Source organism: Zophobas morio, unplaced genomic scaffold (assembly GCF_036711695.1).
Source record: "Zophobas morio isolate AGI-343-1 ecotype UQ-CSIRO unplaced genomic scaffold, CSIRO_AGI_Zmor_V1 ptg000007l, whole genome shotgun sequence".
Lineage (NCBI taxonomy): Eukaryota > Metazoa > Arthropoda > Insecta > Coleoptera > Tenebrionidae > Zophobas > Zophobas morio.
Genome location: NW_026972112.1, coordinates 11,032,080 through 11,055,743, shown reverse-complemented (window position 1 = coordinate 11,055,743; position 23,664 = coordinate 11,032,080). Strand labels below are relative to the sequence as shown.

Below are 23,664 nucleotides of genomic sequence, written 5' to 3'. Positions count from 1 at the left end.
TGTATAAGGAAACATCGATTTTGCAATTAGGCTCCGCCCCATAACTGCAAAATCCATATTTCCTTGCAAAAATGTACCATGTGTTGTAAGTTTCTTGTTGTGAAAAGATGGCTATCTATATTAAGAAAAAAAAAGGCAAAATATAAACCCCGCCCACCCACCCTATCTCAATTCTGGTGATTTTATTTATTCGTCGTAAGCAGAGGGGCGGAGCTTAAGTGTAAAATACTTATTTTTCTGCGAGAAATTACCACTGAAATATATTCTTAAGTAATCGTGTTCTACAAAGAAAACTAAATGTATTAATTAAAAAAGAAAACCAAAAGAGAAGCCCCGCCCATCCGTCTCGATCTCAATCGTGATGAATTTTTCATTGGTTGTTAAACCGAGGGGCGGAGCGTAATTGCAAAATCTATATTTCCCTATACAAATTAACCATTTTAAACTTGTTTTAAGTTGTTTGTTGTGAAAAGATGATTATACATATTAAGGAAAAAAAATGAACAAAGGCAAAAACGACAATATTTTTCCAGTCGTGATAACAAATTCATTGTAACAGTGATAGTCACAGCTACGGAGAGAAAAATGAAAAAAAAAACAAAAATTACATAAAAATTTTAAATACTAACTACAGGGAAGTCATAAATGATTCTACCATCCAAAAGGGTACTGATTTGTTCGGTCATTTTCAGAGTGTGTACCTATAATGGCAACGAAAGTTCAAATGTCATACTTAATCTGATGGATATTAATATGTTATATTAACCATGTTTTTTTAAAACTTTTAAAATGTCCACCATTACTAAGAAGTGTCAAATTTGCAACATTTTAAAATTTCGAAAGTCAATGGATGGAAGTAATGTATTACCGAAATAATTTGAGGCTGAATCAGATAAAGTTTCTGGCTTGCTTAATTCTTTTGACAATTACTCTTTACGAAATAGAAGTTACATTTTCCAGGAGTTTTGGTTTTATAATCCTCAATTTTCTTCATGTGTTTATCACTACATCGGAAGATACTATAAGTCGATAATAAATTCTTATTAGTATTCACCCTACTTGATTTACGAGTGTGATATCAATATTTCCGTAAATCCTTATTTCTAGCCTGCCAAACTTCCCGTGTACGTTGTTCTTTAGGAAGCAGAGCAGAGGAAATAGTTAAAGAATAACGTATGAACTGTTTTGGTGATGTGCAATTAGCTGAAATATAATTTTCAAATAACTTCCTATTTTTTGATGTACTGATTTTTTTATCGTTTGCTTCTTTCAGCACCTCATTAACATTTTTTTTTTCAAAATTTGAGAAACTTGCAGCTATCTCGGTCCGTTATCTGAAGAAATCTTGCAGCACTATCATGAATTTAAAACTTTAGTTTTACTTCGGCAAGCACATCACCAACTGTTTGTTCACTTGGAGAACTTCCAAATTTTACTTTTTTTACATTGCCACAGCTCAGATAAATCTCAGCTTTGTGTCCTTTCGTTTCTGTGCGATTTAACAAATACTGGTGCTTCGTCAATGCTGCCTCTATTAATAAAGACAGCGCTTCATCCTCCGAGCATTTGTAAATCCTGCTTTTCAGACAGCCGCGCTTTCCAATTTTCAGTTTTCGTCGTTTATTTCTGTCACCCCTTTGTTGAAATTCGCTTCATAGATAACTGACGCCCCTGAAATTTCAAAAAACGTCTTACCGCACCAAGATAACCCAGTTTCCACACCCCTCAATTTTCAAATTTTCTTGCTTCTACACCCCAACGTGCGATTTAATGACAAATAGAATTCCTCGTAGAACTATGCCACGTTCACCCCCCCCCCCCCCACACACTTCCTCCCCAAAAATCTTTCCAGCCCGTGCACGTGGCGTTCGCGTGAGCCTCCCCGGCGCCTGCGCCGCCCCCGGCCTCCGAAATTCCCGGCTTTTCCCTTCATCCAGCTTTTCAAGGTTCGCCAGTTCGATTGCCCGTCCTTTGCCGAAATGCCAGCGCGTCTGTTTCAAGGCGTTTTATTTAAATCCTCGAGTTTTGTTGTCTGCTCACCTATTAAAACAACGATTATCGTCGACACCGGGGGCGGATTTATTGGCGTCAACTCCACCACTTAGGACTTGAGATTATCCTCTCGAGTTTCGCTTTTGCAGGCGACTGTTAAAATTCAATCTAAGACATGCTGTACACTCATCCGGGCGAATAATTGCACGTGGAGAGGATCGGGGATTTGGGGTCGTGGAGCAGGATTCGGGAGGCAGGAGCGGTGTAATAACGGGACTTAAAATGATAGGTCTGCATTTATTTAAGATGTTACGTGGAGTTGTGCTCGCTATTGTGGGTTAACCACGTCGAAAATCACGCTTTAATTCATGTAATGGAAATAATAACAATAGTAGCTAATTTATCGACAGATTCATATTCTATAAAACCCAGCAGCAAACAAAGAACAAAGATGGATTCATTAAGGGATCGTTTGGTGTTAATAGAATCATAAATCTAATTGTTTGTGAGCAATCTAAGAAATAACACAAGAATATTGTTTCTACTTTGTAATTCCATAATTAAATGTATATATTGAGTACATATATGTAAATAATGTTCTTCAAATAGAGTCACACAGAAAAGTCTACAAGACGCGCTGTAGTCCCATCTTGTTGAAAATAGTTTTAGTAGTTTAAAAACATCGTCAATGTTTTATCATTTAAAAAGAAAAATGTATTATTGTAATGTTACGCCTCTTTTTACATTAACCAGCCGCACTAAGTTTGAAACTAATGTTTAGAATACTTGGTAACAGTGTAGAACAGGTACCGTGGGACACCCGGTATAGTATTATAATAATATACTGTCCGTGTTTAATTTAAATGAAAGTAGAAGCTTCAAAAAATTCAGAATGAGCGCTTGTCACGAACATTCCATTTGGCTCATGTTACACCATATCTGCGATCTTTTGGCTTATTTAAGAACAACGTTTTCCCTATTACATTGTTCTCTTAACAAAGTTTTAAAGAGGCATGTACCAATTTATCTTTTTGATAAAAATAATTAAGTGAAATCATATTCTTTCCAAACAATTACGACTTGCTAAAATACAGTTGGAAAGATCTCTGCATAAAACGTTGTTTCAGCCTCCATTTTCTTAACTAGCACTTTGTATGCCTGTAAAAACACCGATTTATCGTGACCTCTTTTGATTCAAAATCATCTACGTGACTACATCTTGCATTTTGCTCGCTTTGTACACAATCAGCTATTTTCTAATTATTTTAATCTTTATTAGGTATAATTATTATTTCAACAGCCAGCAAATCTAAAATTCCACAAGTTTGTTTATTTTTTTAAATGTCGCTTTTTTATCGTCCGTATGTGTCTCCGACAGCCGAATTTCTCCAAGAATTATGTCGTCCATTTTTCAGGAATCGATTTGGGGGTCTGACTACAAGATTACCGTTATGTCGTTACAGTTTCACGAACTCTACCCGCAACGATTAATTCTCCAGAAACAGCGTATATTTAAAAACGCTTTGTTGGTATAAAACAAGCCACTTTATCGTCGAACCACTTAAAATTTACGCCACAATCATCCACCGTTATTTGTTTTTATCCAATCTGGCTCGAGTAAATTAATTTAAGAAAATTTGTTGGCTCGTTGCACCCTGATTGCGGCTTAAAGCGAATCAATTACCACATTGCGTGGTAATAATAGTTTTAATTAAACAGTTTCATTCATTTACCGCATATTGCGATAATGAAAATGAACCCGGGATGAAGTGGTCGTTCATAAGTTACATATAATAGTGGCAATTTATTACGTTAAGCCCAAAGGAAAAAACAATTAAATTAGTGGTGACGTCATAAATTTTAATTTAACTAAGTGACCAAATGCATAATTAACGAACTTTTATTTAAGTATTTCTAGAGTTTGAAAGCCGTCTAGAAGGTTCTTTTTTGCTAGTACACACTTAACACGCTCTTGCGGCGCCCCGAACCCATAAAAATGCAAACCCGCGTAAATTTTTACGTAGCTGACAATTGCGACATCGCCCCACAAACCTCCTCCAGACCCCAAATGTGCCAATAAAATCCTCCTCTGCCGTTTCGAGCAACCACGTCGAATTTGATCTCTTATTTAGAGCGCAAGTTTTGTTTAGCGCCGTCATGAATTTGTCAGGCGTCCGTCCGTCAACGCTGATTTTTGCGTTCTGTGCAGGCAAAAAGTTCTTCCCAGTAACGTTCGTCGGGAGCATAGTCTGGATCGCTGCGTACTCGTACCTGATGGTCTGGTGGGCGAACGTCGTCGGCGACACGGTCCGGATTCCGCCGGAAGTTATGGGACTGACTTTTCTAGCTGCAGGCACCTCAATACCGGACCTCATCACCTCCGTCATTGTGGCGCGGAAGGGCTTCGGCGACATGGCCGTTTCCTCCTCCGTCGGCAGCAACATATTTGATGTTACCGTCGGGTGAGTAGAAAATTTTACACTGAATACTTAGACTTTTTAGTTCCCGAACGTAAGCAAAGGAAGTATTGTAATCGAGTCCATCGGCTGACTCTCTGCTTTTACATTTCCTCGACCTTTCATGACCCCTAGAGGACGTCTGTCTGCCCGTCTGTCTGCAGTTCCGGATTTTTATTAGACAGATAATCTCCGAAAGTACTGGGCCGATTGTTCTTAAATTTTTTATTGATATTAGGAATATCATGTAGATGGCAAAAAGCCAAGCAAAATTTGTCTAATCATCCCTACCACTAATGTGATGACGTCACTTCAAAATTGTACATAGTAAATGGGTTTTATTTTGTATAAAATAACATAGTCCTACACAGGTAGTTTATGAGTCCGTGTTAAGTTTTTACCCGAAACGTCTAAATTTTTGTAAAAAAATATTATGAAACAACATTTTGCAATTTAATTTGGAATCTACAAAACCGAATCTTTGAGATCTTGCAGATGGTTTACATATATACTTATCCCCTCCAATACAGCATATACAGGTAACTCAAAAAAATTAATGAATTCGTGAATTTATTTTATTGATTTAATCAGGAACTACAAAACCGAATTCTTTGAAATCTTGGAAATATTTTAAAGTTATCATAAGCATGGTAAATTTTTGATCAAAATGTATTTGCTCATCCCCCTAAGAATTTGATGACGTCATCCCAAAATGTTGCTGAATAAATCCTATCTAAAATTTACAAAATATGATGAGTCTATTCTTGTAAAATTTATCATTGCATTCATATTTTTTGGATTTGCTTATACACGGTGCCTGAAAAAAATTAATGAATCAGTCAAGAGAACCAATGCTGACGTAGTTCAATGCCGGCGCTTATACGATCTGACGTGTGCTAATGGTCGAATTCTTTCGAAGCATAAACATATACAAAACAGTTAAAGTTAAACAAGTACTTGGAATTAAGAAACTTCGACCAATTTTTTTAAGTAATGACTAATCTAGCATCTAGTACTCATTCAAGTGCTTGTGTAAATATACAGTCCGGCTATTAAAAAATAATAACTCTAATCGGCCCAAAAAGTTTCACTTTTTTCCTAAAATAATATAATCCCTGTAATATTTAGAGAGACACTGTAGAAAATATCAACGTCCTTACGTAGCATGAAGTTTTGAGGACACTCGTGACAGTTTTTCTAATGAGGTAATTCCAGAGTCACTTGATCGAAGTTTCCCTTGAGGAAAATTGGTCAAGATTCCCTTGTCCTTGAAGTATAATCAAACAAATCTAGTTCCTTAATAAAATTATAGAATTTGATTTTGCACATTTTATTTTTTATGATAACACCAATTAATTAACTACGACTACGAGTGTGGTTCAAGTTTGTTGATGCTGTCATCAAGTTTTAGCAAGGACACGTAATACTAACAATAACAGTACTGTATTCCCAAAATGTTCGCTAAATGGGGTGAGCAAGTTCTTGATTTGATCAATAAATAAATTGCTTCATTCATTTATTTTTTTGAGTCATCCTGTATAGTCACCCTGTTTAAGCAATTCTAAATAATATGCATTGACAAACCACAAGTATAGACTCATAATATGTTACACATTTATATAACTTTTGAAATGACGTCATTAAATTTTTGGTGGGGATGATTATGCAAATTTTAGTTTTATGTTTTACTATCTACATAATATTCCTAAACTATATATGAAATTTCACAACAATCGATCAAATGGTTTTGGAGCTTAACGATCTAATAAAATCGCCAACAGACTATAAACGACAGACAGACGGAAACGGGGTACTTTTTTCATACCCTAGGGGTCATGAAACATAGAGAAATTATTAAATTAGTCGTTCTTCGAGTGGAACCTATTACAGCTTAGACTGGGGAAGTAAACTAGGGTCTCTAGAAATTAAAAAAAAAAGAAAAAGGATTTTTTCAATTTCTGTAAAAAATAAAACACAAGGGGTTCCCAAGATTGTTTTATATTTTAAAACAAAACATAAGAAAACTCAAAGATTTAGCAGTACTGTATTCCTAAATTTTCGAACAATGAAGTAAGCCGTCTTTGATTTAGGAATAAAGTTAGTTGCTTCAGTCATTAATTTTTTAGACGTTTATTACAAGAAATTCCAAAAAATATAAATACACTGACGAAATGTAGATCCACGGTATACCAGCTTACCATATCCATGGTTTCTAAGTTAAATTATAAAACGTTCTAACTGCATTTTGATTTCTTTTTCCAAAAATCTTGACGTCTAAAGTAAATAATATGGGTAGATTAATGAACCACACAGAAGTATGTTATCTCATCAAATTTAGGTAGAATTTACTTCACAAAATTTTAAGACGAGGTCATAAATTGTTAATCAAATAAATTTTCGTCAAATGGATCCTAATAAATACCTCCCTAGCTTAAATTCTGGAAGTAAGAAATGGTACAAAATTTACACTTATTTATACACAGGGTGTTTAAATTTACAAATTGCCGGTTCTGTCATCTTTTTCAGTTGAATTCTGAAAATTTTTCTTTCTCTGATATCATTTTAAGTATTATAATCCCGCTTCTGTCTGTCTGCCGTCTGTGTCGATTTTTATTAGACAAATAACAAAAAAAAGATTGCCGTTTATAAGTATTATCGAAAATGTGCAGAATATGGTGAGTCTGCACTTGTGATTGCAGTGCATTCATATTTTTTAGGACTGCGTATACAGGATGACTCAAAAAAATTAATGAATGAGTCAATTTATTGATTAAATCAAGAACGGCTCATTCCATTTTCATTCTGTTATTATTATATTATGCTGCACCTATCCACATTGATATCCGTGTCGTTACAAAAATGTTGATAACATCATCACAAAATTTTGTAAAGGAAATAATAATATGTAACTTTCAAACAAAACACCTGTATATTTGAAAATAATAACATTTTGATAAACTATATGTTCTAGGTGCATACGTTTAGCGAAATTAAAAAGGCACTGACACCTTTTTATTTATCAATTATATCAGGCTTTGAATTTCTCTAATTCGTAGCACTAGAATACCTTTTTTTCTCATTGTTGCAATATTTTAACGTCCGTTTTACTGTTGTCATTAAAATATACATGTAGATATTCCGGCGCACTCACCTAAATTTCCACACTTCTATATACAAAAATTAGAAACAAAGTCCTAGTGGCTTTAGTTTCACCTATTGTACAACACAGGTTTTTATTTATCCCTCTGAGTGTTTGTAACTTCAACTTCAATAACAGTTACGCAAAATGTTTAATATATGGTGAAAGTTTTATTACTAGGACTTTAATTTACGTAAAGCGCAGTTGATCGTAAAAATGCTAGCTTAGAGCGCAGCACTTCTCTCCAGCTCAAAAAAAAATCGTTAACGCTGAGGGAAACAGTGGTCTGGTGAGCTTGTCATCCGCCAAATAATGGTGTATTCATGCAAAAATTAATCTCACTTTTTTAAAAATCGTAAAATTTGTCCAAACTTATTAAACGCACTTTTTTGAAAAATAATTAGATTGAATCTGAACACTTACAGGAAAAGATTTTAATTCAATCTTACATAAGCAATATCCCAGAAACTAAGTAAGATCATTAACATGTTGCCTACAAAATATTTCCCAGTGATGCAACAACTTGTTAAGACGTTTCAGTAAATTCCAACGGCTCATTGACTTGAAATTCTAATTAAATGTGAAGATTTACATAAAACCCCTACCCATTAATTCGTCAGTTTGTCACAATGGCATTAACCAAACGTTGACACCCGAAATGTGTCCCACTAATTTTCAAAATTTTACCAAAAAAAACTAAATTTTCTCTTATCTTCTCACCATCTCTTGTTTTTGATAATTTTCGGTCAATTTTATAGCCTGTTATTACAATAATCTCCAACGTTTTATCGTCGATGTTGTGCTTTAGCCCGGCGCCTCCACCAAAATTGCCTCTCTTTTTAAACCGACAACCCAAATCACCTTCTCGGCCGTTACATCAATTAGTACGAGGGGCTGGTTCATCGGGAGCCCCTGACGCAGCACTAATGACGCTCTGGGATGGGCTTTATTAATTAAACCTCATATTTGACAGGTCTCTTCCTTTAACATCACTTGACAAAACAATAGCCACTGATAGTCATACCCATGACGAGGAATCGATTTGACGCTCATTTACCAAAATAATACCAACAGCCTGCCAATCGCCGATTTTTCCCCCAAACTATCACGGCACAGCTCCATCCTTTCATGAGCTCACTAATTACCTCTGCAGCCGTTGCAACCGTATTGTTTGTAATAATTCAAGCACGATTTAACTCCATTACGTTTGCATGACCTTTCGCAGTTGGAGTGTTTCGATGGTGCTTCGCAATATTCAAGCACCCGGCGATTTAAGCGTATGGGAGCATTGGCGTAAAAATAAGTCGAAAGCGTGGCATAATTTTGACAATTATGGCTCAGTTTTATGTTTTCGAGACGCGGCTCTAATTTAATCTTCACACACCACTGGCAGGAGTCTTAAATTCGGCCGAAATTGCCTCACGAGTTGAGAACGAAGCTATTTATTTTTATTTCATCGGCTGATACTCCCATAGTCATACGTTCCGCCACACGTGCGAGGGCTTAAACGTTATAACTTCATAATCATAAGGACATAACACTTTTCTTCCTCGAGGAAGGCGCTTTAAAAGAAAACGCGTATTGTGGGTTGCATAACTCCCGAAATGGTGTGTCGAGAGTTGCGCAACTTTACAAATCCGCCGACCTACATGAATATTCACGTCGTCAAGCTGCAGCTTTCGCCACAACATATCCAGCAACAGCTTCAATTTAAATGAATTAATTTAATCCATAAATTCGCCCATTCAGGCCCTTTCGATGAAATATGAGCCCGGATTCATTTTTGACGGTTTTTCCTCGATACGAAAACTTTTCCGTTAACATAAACAACTTTTCGAATAATACTTCGGAGGTTTTGATTAATTAGGGCTGTCGTCGCTCTCGAGGTACCGCGTGATTGATACTTGGCGGCGGACCGGATAATGGAAGATTTAAGAAGTGCGAATTCAGTGCTTTCAGAAAATCGGTCGAGTCCGGATCTGTAAGTATCGATTTCGGACCGCGAAAGCTTCGCTGTTTAATTAAGAGGTCAGTTTTGGAGAAGAAACGACACGATGTTTGCATTCGGGGCGATTTGTTATGGGGAAGAAATGGCTTTTTGGTGACGGCTGTTTCTGGTTTGGTTTGCTGTTACAAATGCTGCGTTCTCTGTAACTAGTGGAAATTCCTGTTTGCGAAAGAAGTCTGATATAAGACGCAACTAATAAATCAGGCTTGTCCTAGATTTATCTAGGGAAAAAGTATTATAAATTGTTCGAATCGCTGCTCCCTTGTATTTTTTTATTTAACATTTTTTATCATAGCTCACTCCAACGTTGATTCTAGAAGCACGATAAAGAAAGATATACCCACTACGTTATCGTAAGACATTATTGAATCGATTGCCGTTGGCTTGGAAACTACAACGCTTAACTCACATTTGGGGAAAATCCAGTTAACCTATTTTCTGCGTTTGTTAAAAATTAACTACGGTGTGAGATACATTTGTGTCCCATAATGGTTTGTAGACCAGTCAGGCTTTACCCGCAATTCTCACTTCCCTTAAAAAACCCGTCGCGGCCCCACAAAATTACCGGATTACCCATTTATGTGAAATTAAAACCGCAGAAAGCTTCCTTAATTAACCCCTCCACGTCCAGTGCTTCGCGAAAAGCGGGCATACGAGTACGTACTTACCTAGTCAGCAGAAATAAAAAGCGGAGCGCTGATTAAAGTTTTTCAAAGGATGAGCTTTCCAGGCGCCGCTTAGCTGGGCCGGGTTGGTTTTTTCCCAGCAAAACAACGGCGCTTCGTCTAAATTTGTTAGTTGTTTTGAGTCGGAGCAGATTAGTAAAACGGCCGAATAAGAGAGGGTCGCTTTCGTGACCGGTATCGATCAGGGAAATCGCACCTTTCGTGTTGCCCTTTGGCCTAGTTCGGCAACAACCCTCAACATCTTTACCGGTCTCTTGCTTTTATCGGCGATTTGTTTGCCTTTCGAGAAAGAATTGCGGCACTGTCTGATTTCGATCGGGCGAGGCGCGATTCTGGATAATGGGGCGGTTGTGGGAATAGGCGATGTTATCCAGTGGGTATGACGATGACCTAGTTTTTCTTTGTGGGGAAGTGATAATGACGCCGTACGCATCATCTGTGACGACGTGCGATCTAGAACGACCGGTTTTAAATTTATAGACAAGCGACCCAAAAAATTATCAAATCTAACTACGTGATAAATGATGCTTTAGTAAAACTATCAAGTTTCCGTGAAAGCTGACCTGATTCATGGATTTATTACTGAGATAAGAGCGGCAACGTGGCGGACGCCGGATATACAGTCTGCTGAAAGAATATATACAGTGTTAAAATTCTAGCGCCAAGGGCGCTGGTGGCTGGAACGCCAACCTACCACTAATCCAATCGCCAGATGTCACCTCCTCCGACCCCCAAATTTCTGCCCCAACCCAATCAATACTTGATACCCGCTCCGCGGCACATTTTTAAAATAGACACACCGCCAAATAACTCGCTCATTTCGCGTTAACAATCCCAACACTTGCACTTCCCGCCCAAAATCGATACCCTTAATAAAACACATTCGTGGATTTCTTTTCCGAAAACACCCCATCAAATCTCCCAATAATTACACACTCGGGGGCAATTTTCGTTCCGACCAAACTGTGATATTATTTTCGAGTCAAACTGGAATTGAAGCAATTATCGTTAATTTCGGCAATAACCCGCTTTTAAGTGCATCTGCTCAAAATTTATTTTTTGTTGAGCAACGCACGACTCGAAATAGTCGCTAATGGCCAGATCACATGACGCGATATGAGAGCGCCGCTCGTCAAATCTTGCTTATTATTCAATTTTCGACATTTAGAAAATAAAATTCTTTATCGGTGGGGAAATCAGACGCGGACTTCGATATTGCAGAAGTGCAGAGACGTAAGCTAGGAGATGGCTTCGGCTATTGCAAGTCTAAAGCGACAAAGTGAGTTCCCGTCTGACGCTTTTTTTTATAAAAAAAGAACGTTCATAATTCGATAAAAAAGCAATTTTAAATACGTCCGATTACGGGTTTTTGTGTTGCGAGTTCTAAATATCCTGAACGAAACGAGATTGAACACGGTCTCATTTGAAACGAGTCAGGGACGGCAACAAGGTCCACTCATATTTAAGATAGTAGGGTGTGACCTTGTCTAGCTTGAATTTTTGAAATCGAGGCGGAGTTATACGAAATACAAACACGGGACGTCAAAGACCCGTACTTATTTCATTAACAACTGTCAACAATACAAAGCAAAATGCAAACAACACAGAATGCAATATTTATACACGTTCCACGGTGATGTAGCAATGGGAAAACTCGACACATGTTCCTGTAAAATGTGAAAACAAGTGCATATAATATCTAGGAGTAGTGCATTTTGTAGGATCTGACACAAATGGGTTATGCCCAAAATGGCGAAATGTGTTCACCTTGATGATTCTTTTTTTCTATAAAAATGGACTTCACGATTCGATAAAAGGTGATTTTAAACACATCCGATTAAAGTGGAAATGACCCCGAGTTTTCGTGTGGTGACTTTTAAATATCCTGTGCGAAACGAGAGTGAACGCGTTTGAAAGGCCTCATTGTTGGGACGAGTCAGGGACGGTGGCAAGTTCCGCTCCTATTAAAAACAGTGGTGCGTGAATACAAAGCGTAATATTTATTACACGTTCCACGATATGTAACGCAACAGAGATTGCTGTGAAATGGGAAAAAATTCATCAGTGTTATCTAGGTAGAAATGCATCCAGGCAGAGGTTAATCAAACTGGAGATTAAAACAACAGCAATTAGTGAATGCGAATTTGTAAGTCTTGACAAAAGAATTGCAAACAAAATAATACGCATGAGGAGGTCAAACTCGTTTGATGTTATTATATTTAACATAAAAGTGCAGTGTTGGTTGCCTAATCTCATAAGTTGAAATAAATTACTCCTATTTCTTAAAACATACAGTACCTAGAAGTTGTTTATGCATCACAGAACAACAAAATGTAGCTACTAACAACAAGAAAGTCGTATGCTACATTGTCTGTTTCCTTTTTTTTTTTCTTGCCTTTAGTTAGTCATTTATTAATTTAACGTTTACCGTTTATCCACTTCAATAATTATTACTTTAGTTCCATCAGTTTTAAAACGACTAGACTCAAGCATTTAAAGCGTAAAACTTCAGCTATTATTATGCGGAGCCTTGACCTTTGATAATTCATTTTTCCTGTTTTTACCCAGCCCATTTCAGTCAAACTAATCTTGCAATATAGACCTTTAGGATCAAATAAAAATAATCAAATTCTATATTATACCACTGTCGTTAGGAAAACCCTTAAATACAATACACCCCGTTTCATCAATCATGCATGTAATTTTCACGAATATTTCAAATTCACCTGCATTTATAAATTCTGAATAGCAGAAATAAAATAAGACCACAATGAAAACCTTCCAGCAGCACCTAAGGTCACAACTGTGAATAGATGAAAAAATAATTGCGTACCTATTTTTTTTATTGGTCCTTGTTTGTTATAAATAAAATAATCAGTCAACTGCGCTTTATTTAAATTTAAGTTTAATGAGTTTCATAATCAAAACATTGTAATTTGAAATATTAACATAGATATATGTTACAAACACATTTCTTCAAAAATATAGGTTACTTAAGGCATTGAGATTAGCAGTTGAATAATTTAATACCGTTATCCGATGCTTCTTCAACAATGTGACTACTTCAAGTTACTTTAGAAAAACTATTGGTAGTAGGTATAAACCGATAAGAAAAATTCAGCAAAGAGATTAGAATTTTCTTTACCATTACTCTCTACTTTATCTAAGTAGGACATTTGATCCGGAATGTTATCACTGACTGACTATTCTATCTTGAACCACTTTCAAAAAGAAATAGGGATTGCTGATAATGGAGGCGTTAACATTATCCACATTCAGTTTGTGGGGATTCTTACAAAGTTCCAATACAAATAGACATTTAAACCTCCTGATTGTTTCAATTTAGCGTGAGCTTTAACTTTTTAGCAGCAAAGTGTTTTTAATTCAGAATTAAACAATTTAGGATGTTAGTTAGATACTTTTAGTTTAATCACTGTTCGTGGAATGTATGCTTATATGGCAAAATTTACAATATCATAGAAAATCGTTACCATTCATTCCAGTGTATGCAAGTCAAATTATTATCATTAAAGAGAAAATAATTACGATTCAAAGAAGCATTAAGAACAACAGAATTCGACCAAAAATAGGGGTTGTAATGTAAAATAGGATCAAATAAGGGATCAATAGCTGAACAAATTTACAAATCAGAAAAAATATTGGTAAAAACCAAATAAACAAAAATATTTTGATCATTAGGAGTCACAATTAGCTAATGTAAATTTAAAAATGAATAATATACAACTCAGTGGTAACCCTGATTAATACCAACATGTCCATATTTATTTATACCATTTAATGTGAAGTGTTCAAGTCCTCCACAGTTATAACATTCATTAATAAGTAATGACTATCCTGATCCAGATTGATTAATTCTTCCTTTTATTTCTTGTATGAAATAATAGGTACATGTTGAATAGGATTTCATACAAGAAATAAAAGAAACAACTAAATACAAACACACGATATACAAACTGTATACACCAAAATACCAAAGGTTCCCAACAATTCTTAGCAACTCTTTCAAAAATAAAACAGAGTTCTTCGAGATATTTTCAAATTCTTTCAAAAATAAAACACAAGCGGTCTGGAAGTTCTTTCATATTTTTTAAAAAAGACACGAGGCAGCTCCAAGATTCTTCCAAACTTTTTCAAAAACCAACATCAAATAAGGTGCGAATTTTATTTTTTTGGTGGTACCCTTATAGTACCCTTTCAAAGGCGCTACCGTAGGAAGCGAGTCGACCTCAACGGATCACTATAACGTACTCTCATTGCGCTGTCATCGCAACGATGGTCCAGGGTAGAAGGGACAACCGCTATAAAAGGGCTGCACTTAAGATTGTGTTTGGTAGAGCTTACGCAATCCGATGCTCTTTTCGGCAGCGGATTACTCTTCTCAGGGATTACGTGTGCGACACAATTTCTTCTATGACGAGCGAATCACGTATAGAACCGTAATTCCACTCCACCCGTGACGAGAAGACTGTAAAGCTGACAATGGTGTGGAGTAGGACGATTTCATTCGAACCCTGACGTTCATCAATCCCAATACTTGACTTGTACATATATATATATAACAATATTGCTTGTATGTATCCCCCTACAGTCGCAATTTCTGTAGGTTAAAATAAAATTAGGTGTGGATTATTAAACTATCAGTCAAGACGCAATGCAGATGTCTTTCCTGATGTTCCGTTTTAGGTGCACACAAGTGAACCCTCTCATTATAGGCTTCTGTTGTATGCATTAATTCAAATGTGAATGGCTTCTTAAAAATCTGTCTAATGTTCTCAAATAATTTCCCTTTTGTCACGTATTCACAACGATCTTCTCGCGTTAGCTACGCCGAAGTTCGGTTGAAAATTGTCTCTAATTGGTCGTGAAACGAATGTGTGTACTTGGTAAAAATCGATCACCGTGCGAGCAATTAACGACAATTATTCTCGAATTTATGGCAATTAGCAGCGCCTTAGTATAGATAATCGTAAAGTATACGTTACTTGCATAATTCAGTTAAGAAAGTTTGCCTTATACCGAGGCTTATTAGTATTGACGGCCTTTGATGAAGTTCTGACCTATATTCCGCGCTCAAACTGAAACGCGATGTTGAGGATCGGTTTTATGTTTGGACACATAAAGTTTTACGACATGAAACGACATAAATTCGAGAAAAAATTTAAAATGGGCGAGGAAGGCGGACAAATTAAAATTGCGGAATATACGGGTATTTATTGCACATTATTATTTCACACAAAATAAGCGAATTTTTCTTTCCTGTCTGAAGTTGGTTGTTCGTTGCAGGTTACCAGTGCCTTGGTTGATTTTCGGCATCATCTACGGCGAGCCTGTAGAGGTGACTTCGGCGGGAATGGTGTGCTCCATAACGATCCTGTTCATGATGCTCCTCTTCGTCATCATGTCGATAGCCTGCTTCCGGTGGAAGATGAACAGAGGACTAGGATTCACCATGTTCTTGTTGTACTTCGTCTTTGTGGCAGTGTCGCTCATGTTCGAATACAACTATATAGTGTGTCCCGTTTAGAATGCCATCATGCACGACATTAGAGACTCGTTTTAATAGCCATTATTATAGCAATTGTACTGATCACACTTTCAATATAGCTGATTGAAATAATGAATAGCAGTTTAGAAACAGACATTCGTATTTCGCGCCGGGTCCTCGCCAGTCACCTCGAAATTACTTGGTATTACCGAAAACGACACCAAATTCAAGCCACACGTGAGAGGGGCCGCTGCAGGGAGGGGCCCGCGGGGAGACGCACACCCACAGCCACTCGGACGCCGCGAAATTGGCGCCAACACTGACCGGGCCAACCAGGAGGCCGTTGCCTAGCCGGAGTCGGCGCGCTTTCCGTCTCCTGACCAATCGCCGCGGAGCGGAGGCTTGACCCTGGCCAATGGGCGGTCGAGCTCGCGGCGCCAAATTCGAAGGAGTCGACGAAATTTGTTTTTGGTCACGGAAAGACTGAGATTCAGCGCGGCCCCCGCGCTCCACCGGCCCCTGCACCGCACACCACTTTCGTTCCGGCTGTCGATGCACTTGTTATTTGAAGGTCACTGTACGGGGGAGGGCCCGGGATAGTTGTTAACGCTATTGGTGTTCAGCGGATCATGCACAAAGAAAAACAATATCGACTTCCATGATAGTGTGTGGACTTTAGGTAGTAGAAATCTCCCCGACCATGATAGCAATAATATCTATTAACTACAATAGATTTTGAACTTTTTTACAAAAGGGGGACGTTTCGTAATAACTAGGGAAAAACGAACTAGACATTGGAAGTAGCATTCTTTCATTTATTTCCGGATAGCGCGTTTTCGTAGTGGTATGATTTGAGATGTAACTTAAGAAAACCGAGGAAGACTAGACCTGGCAAGCGCCCAATTCGCTTTGAACAAACGCACACGACAACGAACACCCTAAAATCGAGCTGAACAAATCATTGCGGCATGCAGAGAGTTCAAAGTTGTTTGGGCAAGGCTGTACGTTACAACTTCCCGAAAATAATATGTTGCACTGTAGAGTTAAGTTATAGCGCAATATACATATCTAGATTGTAGATATATTTTAGCATAGTTATTGTGTAGAAAGCATGTAAATAACGTAATTGTTTGGGCACTTGAGATCTTCGCAGGTCATTGCTGAAAGTGCCTACTGTTAATTTGTTTTACCCGATGTGATACATTAACAAATGGGATTTGTAAGTATAAATGAAAATTTTAAAATCACACTCCTTTATTTTTTTGTTCGCGTTTTCTTTCACCGACTTCGGTTCATCATCGATAGCGGCGACGCGAGATATCAAACCAAAAATCGAAATCGCCTTAATTTAAACCATAATTTTCGTAAACTCCCCTTCGCTTTTTAAAATTTTATTTTAAAATGACTCTTTCCGTGTCATCATTTTTGAATTGTACACCATTCTGTAACCTTACAGAAATCAAAAAACTATAAATCGTTGTGTTTTTAAATGTCACAGTGTCAAATTAAACTTATGCAGCACAAATTTCAACAAACAAACATTTTGACACAATTTTAAGAAATATATTTTGTATTCTTTCTACTTTTAGCAGTAAAGTGTCTTAAATAATTCGAGACGGCTTAAAATGTCAAACTGCTTATACGCATAGTGATGATTTAGACCTGAGTGCCGCTTACTCGGAAAGTGAACTGTGCGACGAATGTGTCCCCTTGTCGAAAAAGTGACCGTACTAATAACTGAAAATAACGTAAAAACCTCACATTTGCGTCACTTGCTTGTTAATATAATTTATCTAAATGCAATGCGCTTAGTGAAACGCTAAAAAATTAATAAAATTTTGAGTAACAATTTAATAGTAATCACTAAATGTCATTATAAATACAGCTAGAAGTGAAATTTTGTCGTTGGATATTTAAAACTTGGTAATATATGTATGGCAAAAATTTGATAAAAACATTCGCTTTAATAATTTATTGTACCTAAATGTGCCTCATACTTCGAAATCGAGCTGTGCTAGGACTGTGCCGCCTTTTGCATGTACTAAGTACCACGACATGACGCTTTAGAAATTCTTAAATATTATAAATCTTTATAATTTTAGGTTATCATAAAATTCAACTCATTAGTAAAGTTGTTTCTAGCATCAGAAATTTTACTACCATCTGTAAGATTTTTTGCAGTTCTTTTCAGTTTCCTGTACTTTGATGAATATTCTTGAATGTTTTAAAAGCACAATTTTGATATTTCTGAAAATGTAAGCACTCACTTGTTGTTTATGAAGAAAAATTGTAGTGTAAAAGAGACATAAATCCCATTGCGGTTGAAGTAATTGCGTCAGCTTAAAACAATTAATATTTTAAGTTATTTCATTGTTTTCTATAGTTCTTTGCCTGTTAGTAGTTTTAATTAGATATGTAGCGGCAAAATTTACCTCTAGCTGTAACTCGTTTTCAAAATTTTCGAAAGCGAGGATTCGCTTTTGTTTTTGATGCATCAAACTAGATCAGTTTAATTGTGCCGCGTATTTCAAAATCGAGCTACACTGTGAATGTGCCGCCTTTTGCATGTATCGAGTACAACTACAAGTGAACATAACCTAGCACTTGTGTTATTAGTTGTGACGTAGAATCGCTTTTACATGGCTTGTTGTTGGCGACAAGTACTATTTTGTGTTCCATTTTCGCGTTATTTAGCCGGGTTTAAGCTAAATTATGCAACAAACGCTGAATATGCGAGCCAAGCGGCACATTAAGACCCAAATCATCACTCTTTACCTCCGACGATTTTTGACACGTCGCACACGAAATTAGTTTGCTCTTAAACCGTCTTTACGAATTCTATTTGTGTAGCAGCAGCCCCCTTTTCCGCAGTAAGAATTTATAATGTTGGCACAGTTGAGACGACTCTACAAATTCGCACTGCCACTTTTGGATTGTTTGTTTTGTAGTGTTTGTTGGTTTATAAATTCCGTTGCCAACAACTCACACGCCAACAGCATAAATTCCTCGTTAATAAAGCACGATTTGCGGCGTTGATGTCTCGCCCCTCCGCTCCTCCAATCAACATAAATCAATCATAGCAAGTGCAATATTTAACAAAGCGTAGTACCTAGGAGAATCTTAAGAGATTACCTCGGTGAGTGTCTCTCTTAACGTAGCTAGGCTTAAAATGTACTTTAAACACGCGGTACTTAATATACATAATTGTAATAATAAATTTCGGAGGCAAAATTGCGATTTGATTGACGGCTTCTCAATTTTTGACTATACATATCTACCTACGAAATTGTTTTGTGATTTTAAAAAATTTGTGATTCTCGTTAGTGGTGCACCGTACTTACGTTGACGTGCTTAATTTGCTTCGACTGTACATCGATCTTATTTGGAAATGTAAGAAGCTTGAGACTATCGTAGCGTTAGTTTCGATTATTTTTCTTTTAAAGTAGAAGACGAGGAGATAACTGTGAGCGAAATTTAGATTTGAAGCTACTAAAAAAATATTACTAATCGTGACGATGGAACAAACTGTAACACGCAAATAGTCCAGTAGGGTAGGCATATCATATTTCAGATTCCTGCTTGATATTGTTAATCTTCTAAATACTATTATATATTAACACATCTTTAGGATCTAGAGTTATTTAGAAACTATACTCAAGATATTGTTATGATATTGTGGATATTATATACTTATACCTTGTTAAAACTTGACATTATTACGGTTTCGTTGGAAATTCCTCCATTCCATCTGGATCGTTGCAATTTCGTATGCTTATTTAGACTGTTGTTGAATATGAAAAATTCTTGTTGATTCAAATTTTCGCACTTATGAGTTCGAGAGCAATGAACTGTTTCGTATTCATCATAAATAAAGGAGTGATTAATTTGTAACTAGTCTGTAAAACATACAATCTCTTCAAACCGATGCCACCAATATACTTCACTGTAAAATAATAGAAAATGTACTTTTTGTAGATCTTTAATTGTAAGACGAGCAAAAGGAAATATTTTTGTATCTTTGATATCGCTGATTTAGACACAAAGAAGCAACATCAAAGACGTGAAATATTTCGCATTTGTTGAAAATTTTCTTTTGTAAAGTCATTTTTAAGACATAAATAACAGAGATTAAGATTGTTAATGGTGTATCTAGTAGATTGTTATTGCTAGAGAATTTTTATTATTATAGTAATGTAATATTGACGAAACCATTTCATGGTATGTTACTTTTTGCCGACAATATAATATGTATATTAAAGAGACTCTCATTAAAACCACTTCGAATTCAACTTATCTTTATTTCTTCTTACATAATCACAAATCAATATAAAAGTTAACACGAAACACTGGTAAGCGACTGACTGTGTTCATAATTTAAAATAAATAGGAAAGCGAAAGCCGAGGAATGAAATTTAAAAACTATCTTCTCCTTTACTGTAGTTTTCTTGCAAAACCTTGAACTTGTCGACGAGGCCGTCGACTGCTATTTCACCATGGACGACATTGTCGCGGGTTCTCACGTTCACGGTATTACTACTGCGCTCCTTCTCACCCACCACTGCAAAATAAAACACAAAACATTTTCTCTCTATCTTCTCTTTTATTTTTGTAGGCGCGCCTTTAGTTAGGTTAAGCCTCTTATCCTCGTTGCTGGAGGTAAGCATCACGTTTTCCAAAAAAAAAAAAAAAAACCAATTGCAACAGAATTCCATTTAGCTCCAACGAGTCACTGTGAAAGAAACACGTTGGTCACGAAAGTGGGAAAGATCAAAATGGCATCTGAAAAGGTTCTCCGGACCAGATCGCGAGCTCGTTTCTATCATATGACGTCATTAGTTTTGATTAGATTACATCAAAGCCGCCAAGTTTCCGCTCGTTTTTTATTTTTTGTGACCATAACCGGTAGTTTTTTCCAACTTACCCAGAATAAAATTGAACTGCGCCAACTGCGCGTTCCTGATTTTCTTATTCATGGTATCTCCAGCGTCAGTGTCTACCTCAGCCATAAACCCAGCTTCGTGCAACTTCTTTTGAACGTGCTGCGCATACTCGTCATACGTAGGTCCCACTGGAATCACCATAGCCTGCCTTGGTGACAACCAAAACGGCCATTTCCCTCCACACGACTCGGTCAAGATCGCAATCATCCTCTCCACTGACCCTAAAATCGCCCTGTGTATGATAACTGGCCTCTTCTTCTCCCCACTCTCGCTAGAAGTAAAAGTGACATTTTTTGATTTTTTTATCCTTGTAGGTGTAAGGATGCTTTTATGCTCCAATTAAACTTAATCTGGAGAATCGCCACAAATGCTGCACAAGGCATTAATTAATAAATAAGTATTCATACGAATTCATTAACTGTCATTAATTATACAAGAACATTTTCTCAAATTCTGTTGGCAAAACTTAAATGCACTAGTCCTTAGTGCGCATGCGCATAATCAATTCTGCACGTCTAGAGCCAGACCAGTCACTAATTCAACAACTTGAAAAACCCACCTCACAAACGACAAATTGAACCTAATGGGCAACTGGAAATCCAGCTGGATTGTACCACACTGGTGCGACCGCTTCAGCGCGTCCATCACCGTGATATCTATCTTAGGCCCGTAGAAAGCGCCATCTCCCGGATTCAGGGTCCACGGAGCCCCGAAAGCGTCCAACCCGTCACTCAGCGCCTTCTCGGCCTCGTTCCACATCTCGATGTCGCCTAGGTACTTCTCGGGCCGGGTCGACAAGACCATGTTGAAAGTAAAACCGAAAACCCCGTAAACGTGGTTCAGGAATTCCAGCGCGCCTTTGATTTCGTCTTTGATGTGTTCAAGGGCGCAGAAGATGTGGGCGTCGTCCTGCTGGAATCTCCGCACTCTGGTGAGACCGGTGAGGGCCCCAGAGAGTTCGTTCCGGTGCAGGACGCCGAAATCGGCCAGACGCAGCGGCAGCTCTCGCCAGGAGCGGGTGCGGTTGTCGAAGATCAAGCTGAAAAAAGAGGGGTTAGTGCGGACGGGGTGAAGGAGGGTGGAGTTACCAGTGGCCGGGGCAATTCATGGGTTTGAGGGCGAATTTGTCTTTTTCGACGTCGAAAGAGAACATGTTGTCCTGAAATTTATTTTATTATTTAATTTTTAAGTTCAAGATTTTAATAGTAACTTACGGCGTAGTGCGCCCAATGTCCTGAAACCTGCCACAGCTTGGCGTTGTATATGTTAGGAGACACCACCTCTTGGAATCCACGCTTCCGATACTCTTTTCTAATAAATTCAACTAAAGTGTTATAAATATGAGCTCCTCGTGGCTGGAAAAAGCAAGATCCAGGGGAAAGCTCATGGAAGAAGAACAGCTCTTGTTCCTAAATATATCAAAATTAACAATTAATACAAAAATAATAAAACAGCTTACTTTTCCAATTTTTCTATGATCGCGTTTAGCAGCCTCTTCTTGAAACTTCTCCCATTCCTTCAACTGTTTGTTATCAGGAAAACTAATACCATAAACACGCTGGAGAGTTTCAGCGTCAGATTTGCCTTCCCAGTAGGTAGAAGAATTCTAAAACCCAAAAATTTTAAAAATGGAAACTACACACATTACTTTCGTTTTACTTTAGTGACTTTTAAAGCTTTAATCTTGCCAGTGTGTCTCACATGGGGGCCTCTACACAAATCAATCAACGGCCCACACCTATATACAGTAGTAGTCGGAGTGTCAACTTTCTCATTCAAAATTCTCACTTTGAATGGATTGTACTTGAACATTTCAAGAAGATCTTCTTTTTTCAGCTCCAAACGTTCAAACGGCTGTTTTTCTTTGACTATTGACTTCATTAGGTTTTCAAGGGATGGGAAATCGCCAGCGGAAATCTGTTAAATTATTGTGAACATTAAATAAGCACGCAGAAAAACATACGCACCCCTTTCTCCTCTAAGTACATGTCGTAATAAAACCCTGATTCTATGGGAGGGCCATAACAAAGGCAGCCCCCATACACTCTTTCTAAAGCTTCTCCCAGAATGTGCGCAGTGGAGTGCCAGAATACTGATTGGGCCTCTGTATTGTCGAACTTCAGTAGCTCTAATTTACAATCACTTTCCAGAGGGCGGTCCAAGTCCCAAAGGACATCATTTACTTTTGAGATCACACAGTTGTCAGCCAAACCCTGACTGTTGGAAGAATTTTCTCAATTTCCAAATATAATAATAATAAGAATAATAATACCCACCTTATGCCCTTTGCAACGTCATATGCTGTGGTCTTCCAAGCAACAGCTTCCACGACTTTACCATCTGGAAGGGTCACTTTAATGGGTGTTTGTGGTTTCCCTGCGATTTCGGCCTCTCTTTCCGCTTTAAGTTTATCCCACAAAGTGAGTCTGTCTTGGATAAATGAGGGCCAGGGTTTCAATTCACTCACTGAAGACTTCTCTGCTGGTGCTTGCTTCATTTTCTTCAGTTTGGCCTGAAATTGTAAGTATGTACTTTAATGAACCGTTCGCTCACGCGTGCACACTAATACTAGATTTGACTACAAAAATCTCAGGTAAAAATTGCGGACTATTGCATCATTCCGGAAAAACAGGATGAGGTGATTTACAAACCAAAGTCGCATAGGATTGACGAAATCCCGGCACGAGGATTTTGTGATAACTTAAAACTTTTAACATTTTACGTAAATAGAAGAAGAGAAAAATTGTTCATGCCTTTTCGTCTATGTTTAAATTTTCAAGATTTTCAACCACGTTGTCGCCCATTTCCACTTTTGACGTTTCAGGTTTTCCCGACTGACAGATGTCGCAGCGACATGTGCGCCACAACAGAAAAAGAAAAAAAAGCTACCACAAAAAAGCTATTTAGTGGATGAAACAGTTAAAATGTACATTTTAA

The 23,664-nt window shown here is 37.4% G+C and overlaps 2 protein-coding genes across 4 annotated transcripts in view; one reads left to right on the top strand and one right to left on the bottom strand.

Moving 5' to 3' along the window:
- Positions 1 to 20,076, top strand: part of LOC135124556 (sodium/potassium/calcium exchanger Nckx30C) — an 81,096-nt gene extending 61,020 nt beyond the window's left edge. For both annotated transcript variants that reach the window (XM_064049717.1, XM_064049715.1), the window contains exons 6-7: positions 4,202 to 4,454; positions 15,586 to 20,076. In XM_064049717.1, the coding sequence (XP_063905787.1) occupies positions 4,202 to 4,454; positions 15,586 to 15,826 (494 nt within the window). In that variant the 3' untranslated portion in view covers positions 15,827 to 20,076. The remainder of the gene's footprint in view (positions 1 to 4,201; positions 4,455 to 15,585) is intronic.
- Positions 20,066 to 23,588, bottom strand: LOC135124555 (threonine--tRNA ligase 1, cytoplasmic). Of its 2 annotated transcripts, none has more exons than XM_064049714.1 (10): positions 23,481 to 23,588; positions 23,004 to 23,239; positions 22,695 to 22,944; positions 22,387 to 22,644; positions 22,187 to 22,333; positions 21,942 to 22,136; positions 21,816 to 21,886; positions 21,287 to 21,766; positions 20,709 to 20,998; positions 20,066 to 20,345 (listed from the first exon to the last, which is right to left on the bottom strand). In XM_064049714.1, exons 1-10 carry the CDS (start codon positions 23,529 to 23,531, stop codon positions 20,200 to 20,202), a joined length of 2,124 nt encoding a protein of 707 aa, XP_063905784.1. In that variant the 5' UTR covers positions 23,532 to 23,588; the 3' UTR covers positions 20,066 to 20,199. The 2 variants fall into 2 exon arrangements, with proteins under 2 accessions (XP_063905784.1, XP_063905783.1); XM_064049713.1 differs by lacking the exon at positions 23,481 to 23,588 and adding an exon at positions 23,379 to 23,474.
- Positions 23,589 to 23,664: the final 76 nt, after the last annotated feature.

Bases quoted from the DNA above. Each gene is read 5' to 3' on its own strand.
- LOC135124555 (XM_064049713.1), bottom strand. From the start codon at position 23,444: ATGTTAAAAGTTTTAAGTTATCACAAAATCCTCGTGCCGGGATTTCGT. The intron at 23,240-23,378 runs GTTTGTAAATCA...TTACAATTTCAG, and splicing joins GTCAATCCTATGCGACTTTG to GCCAAACTGAAGAAAATGAA. The intron at 22,137-22,186 runs GTAAGCTGTTTT...TGATATATTTAG, and splicing joins ATCATAGAAAAATTGGAAAA to GAACAAGAGCTGTTCTTCTT.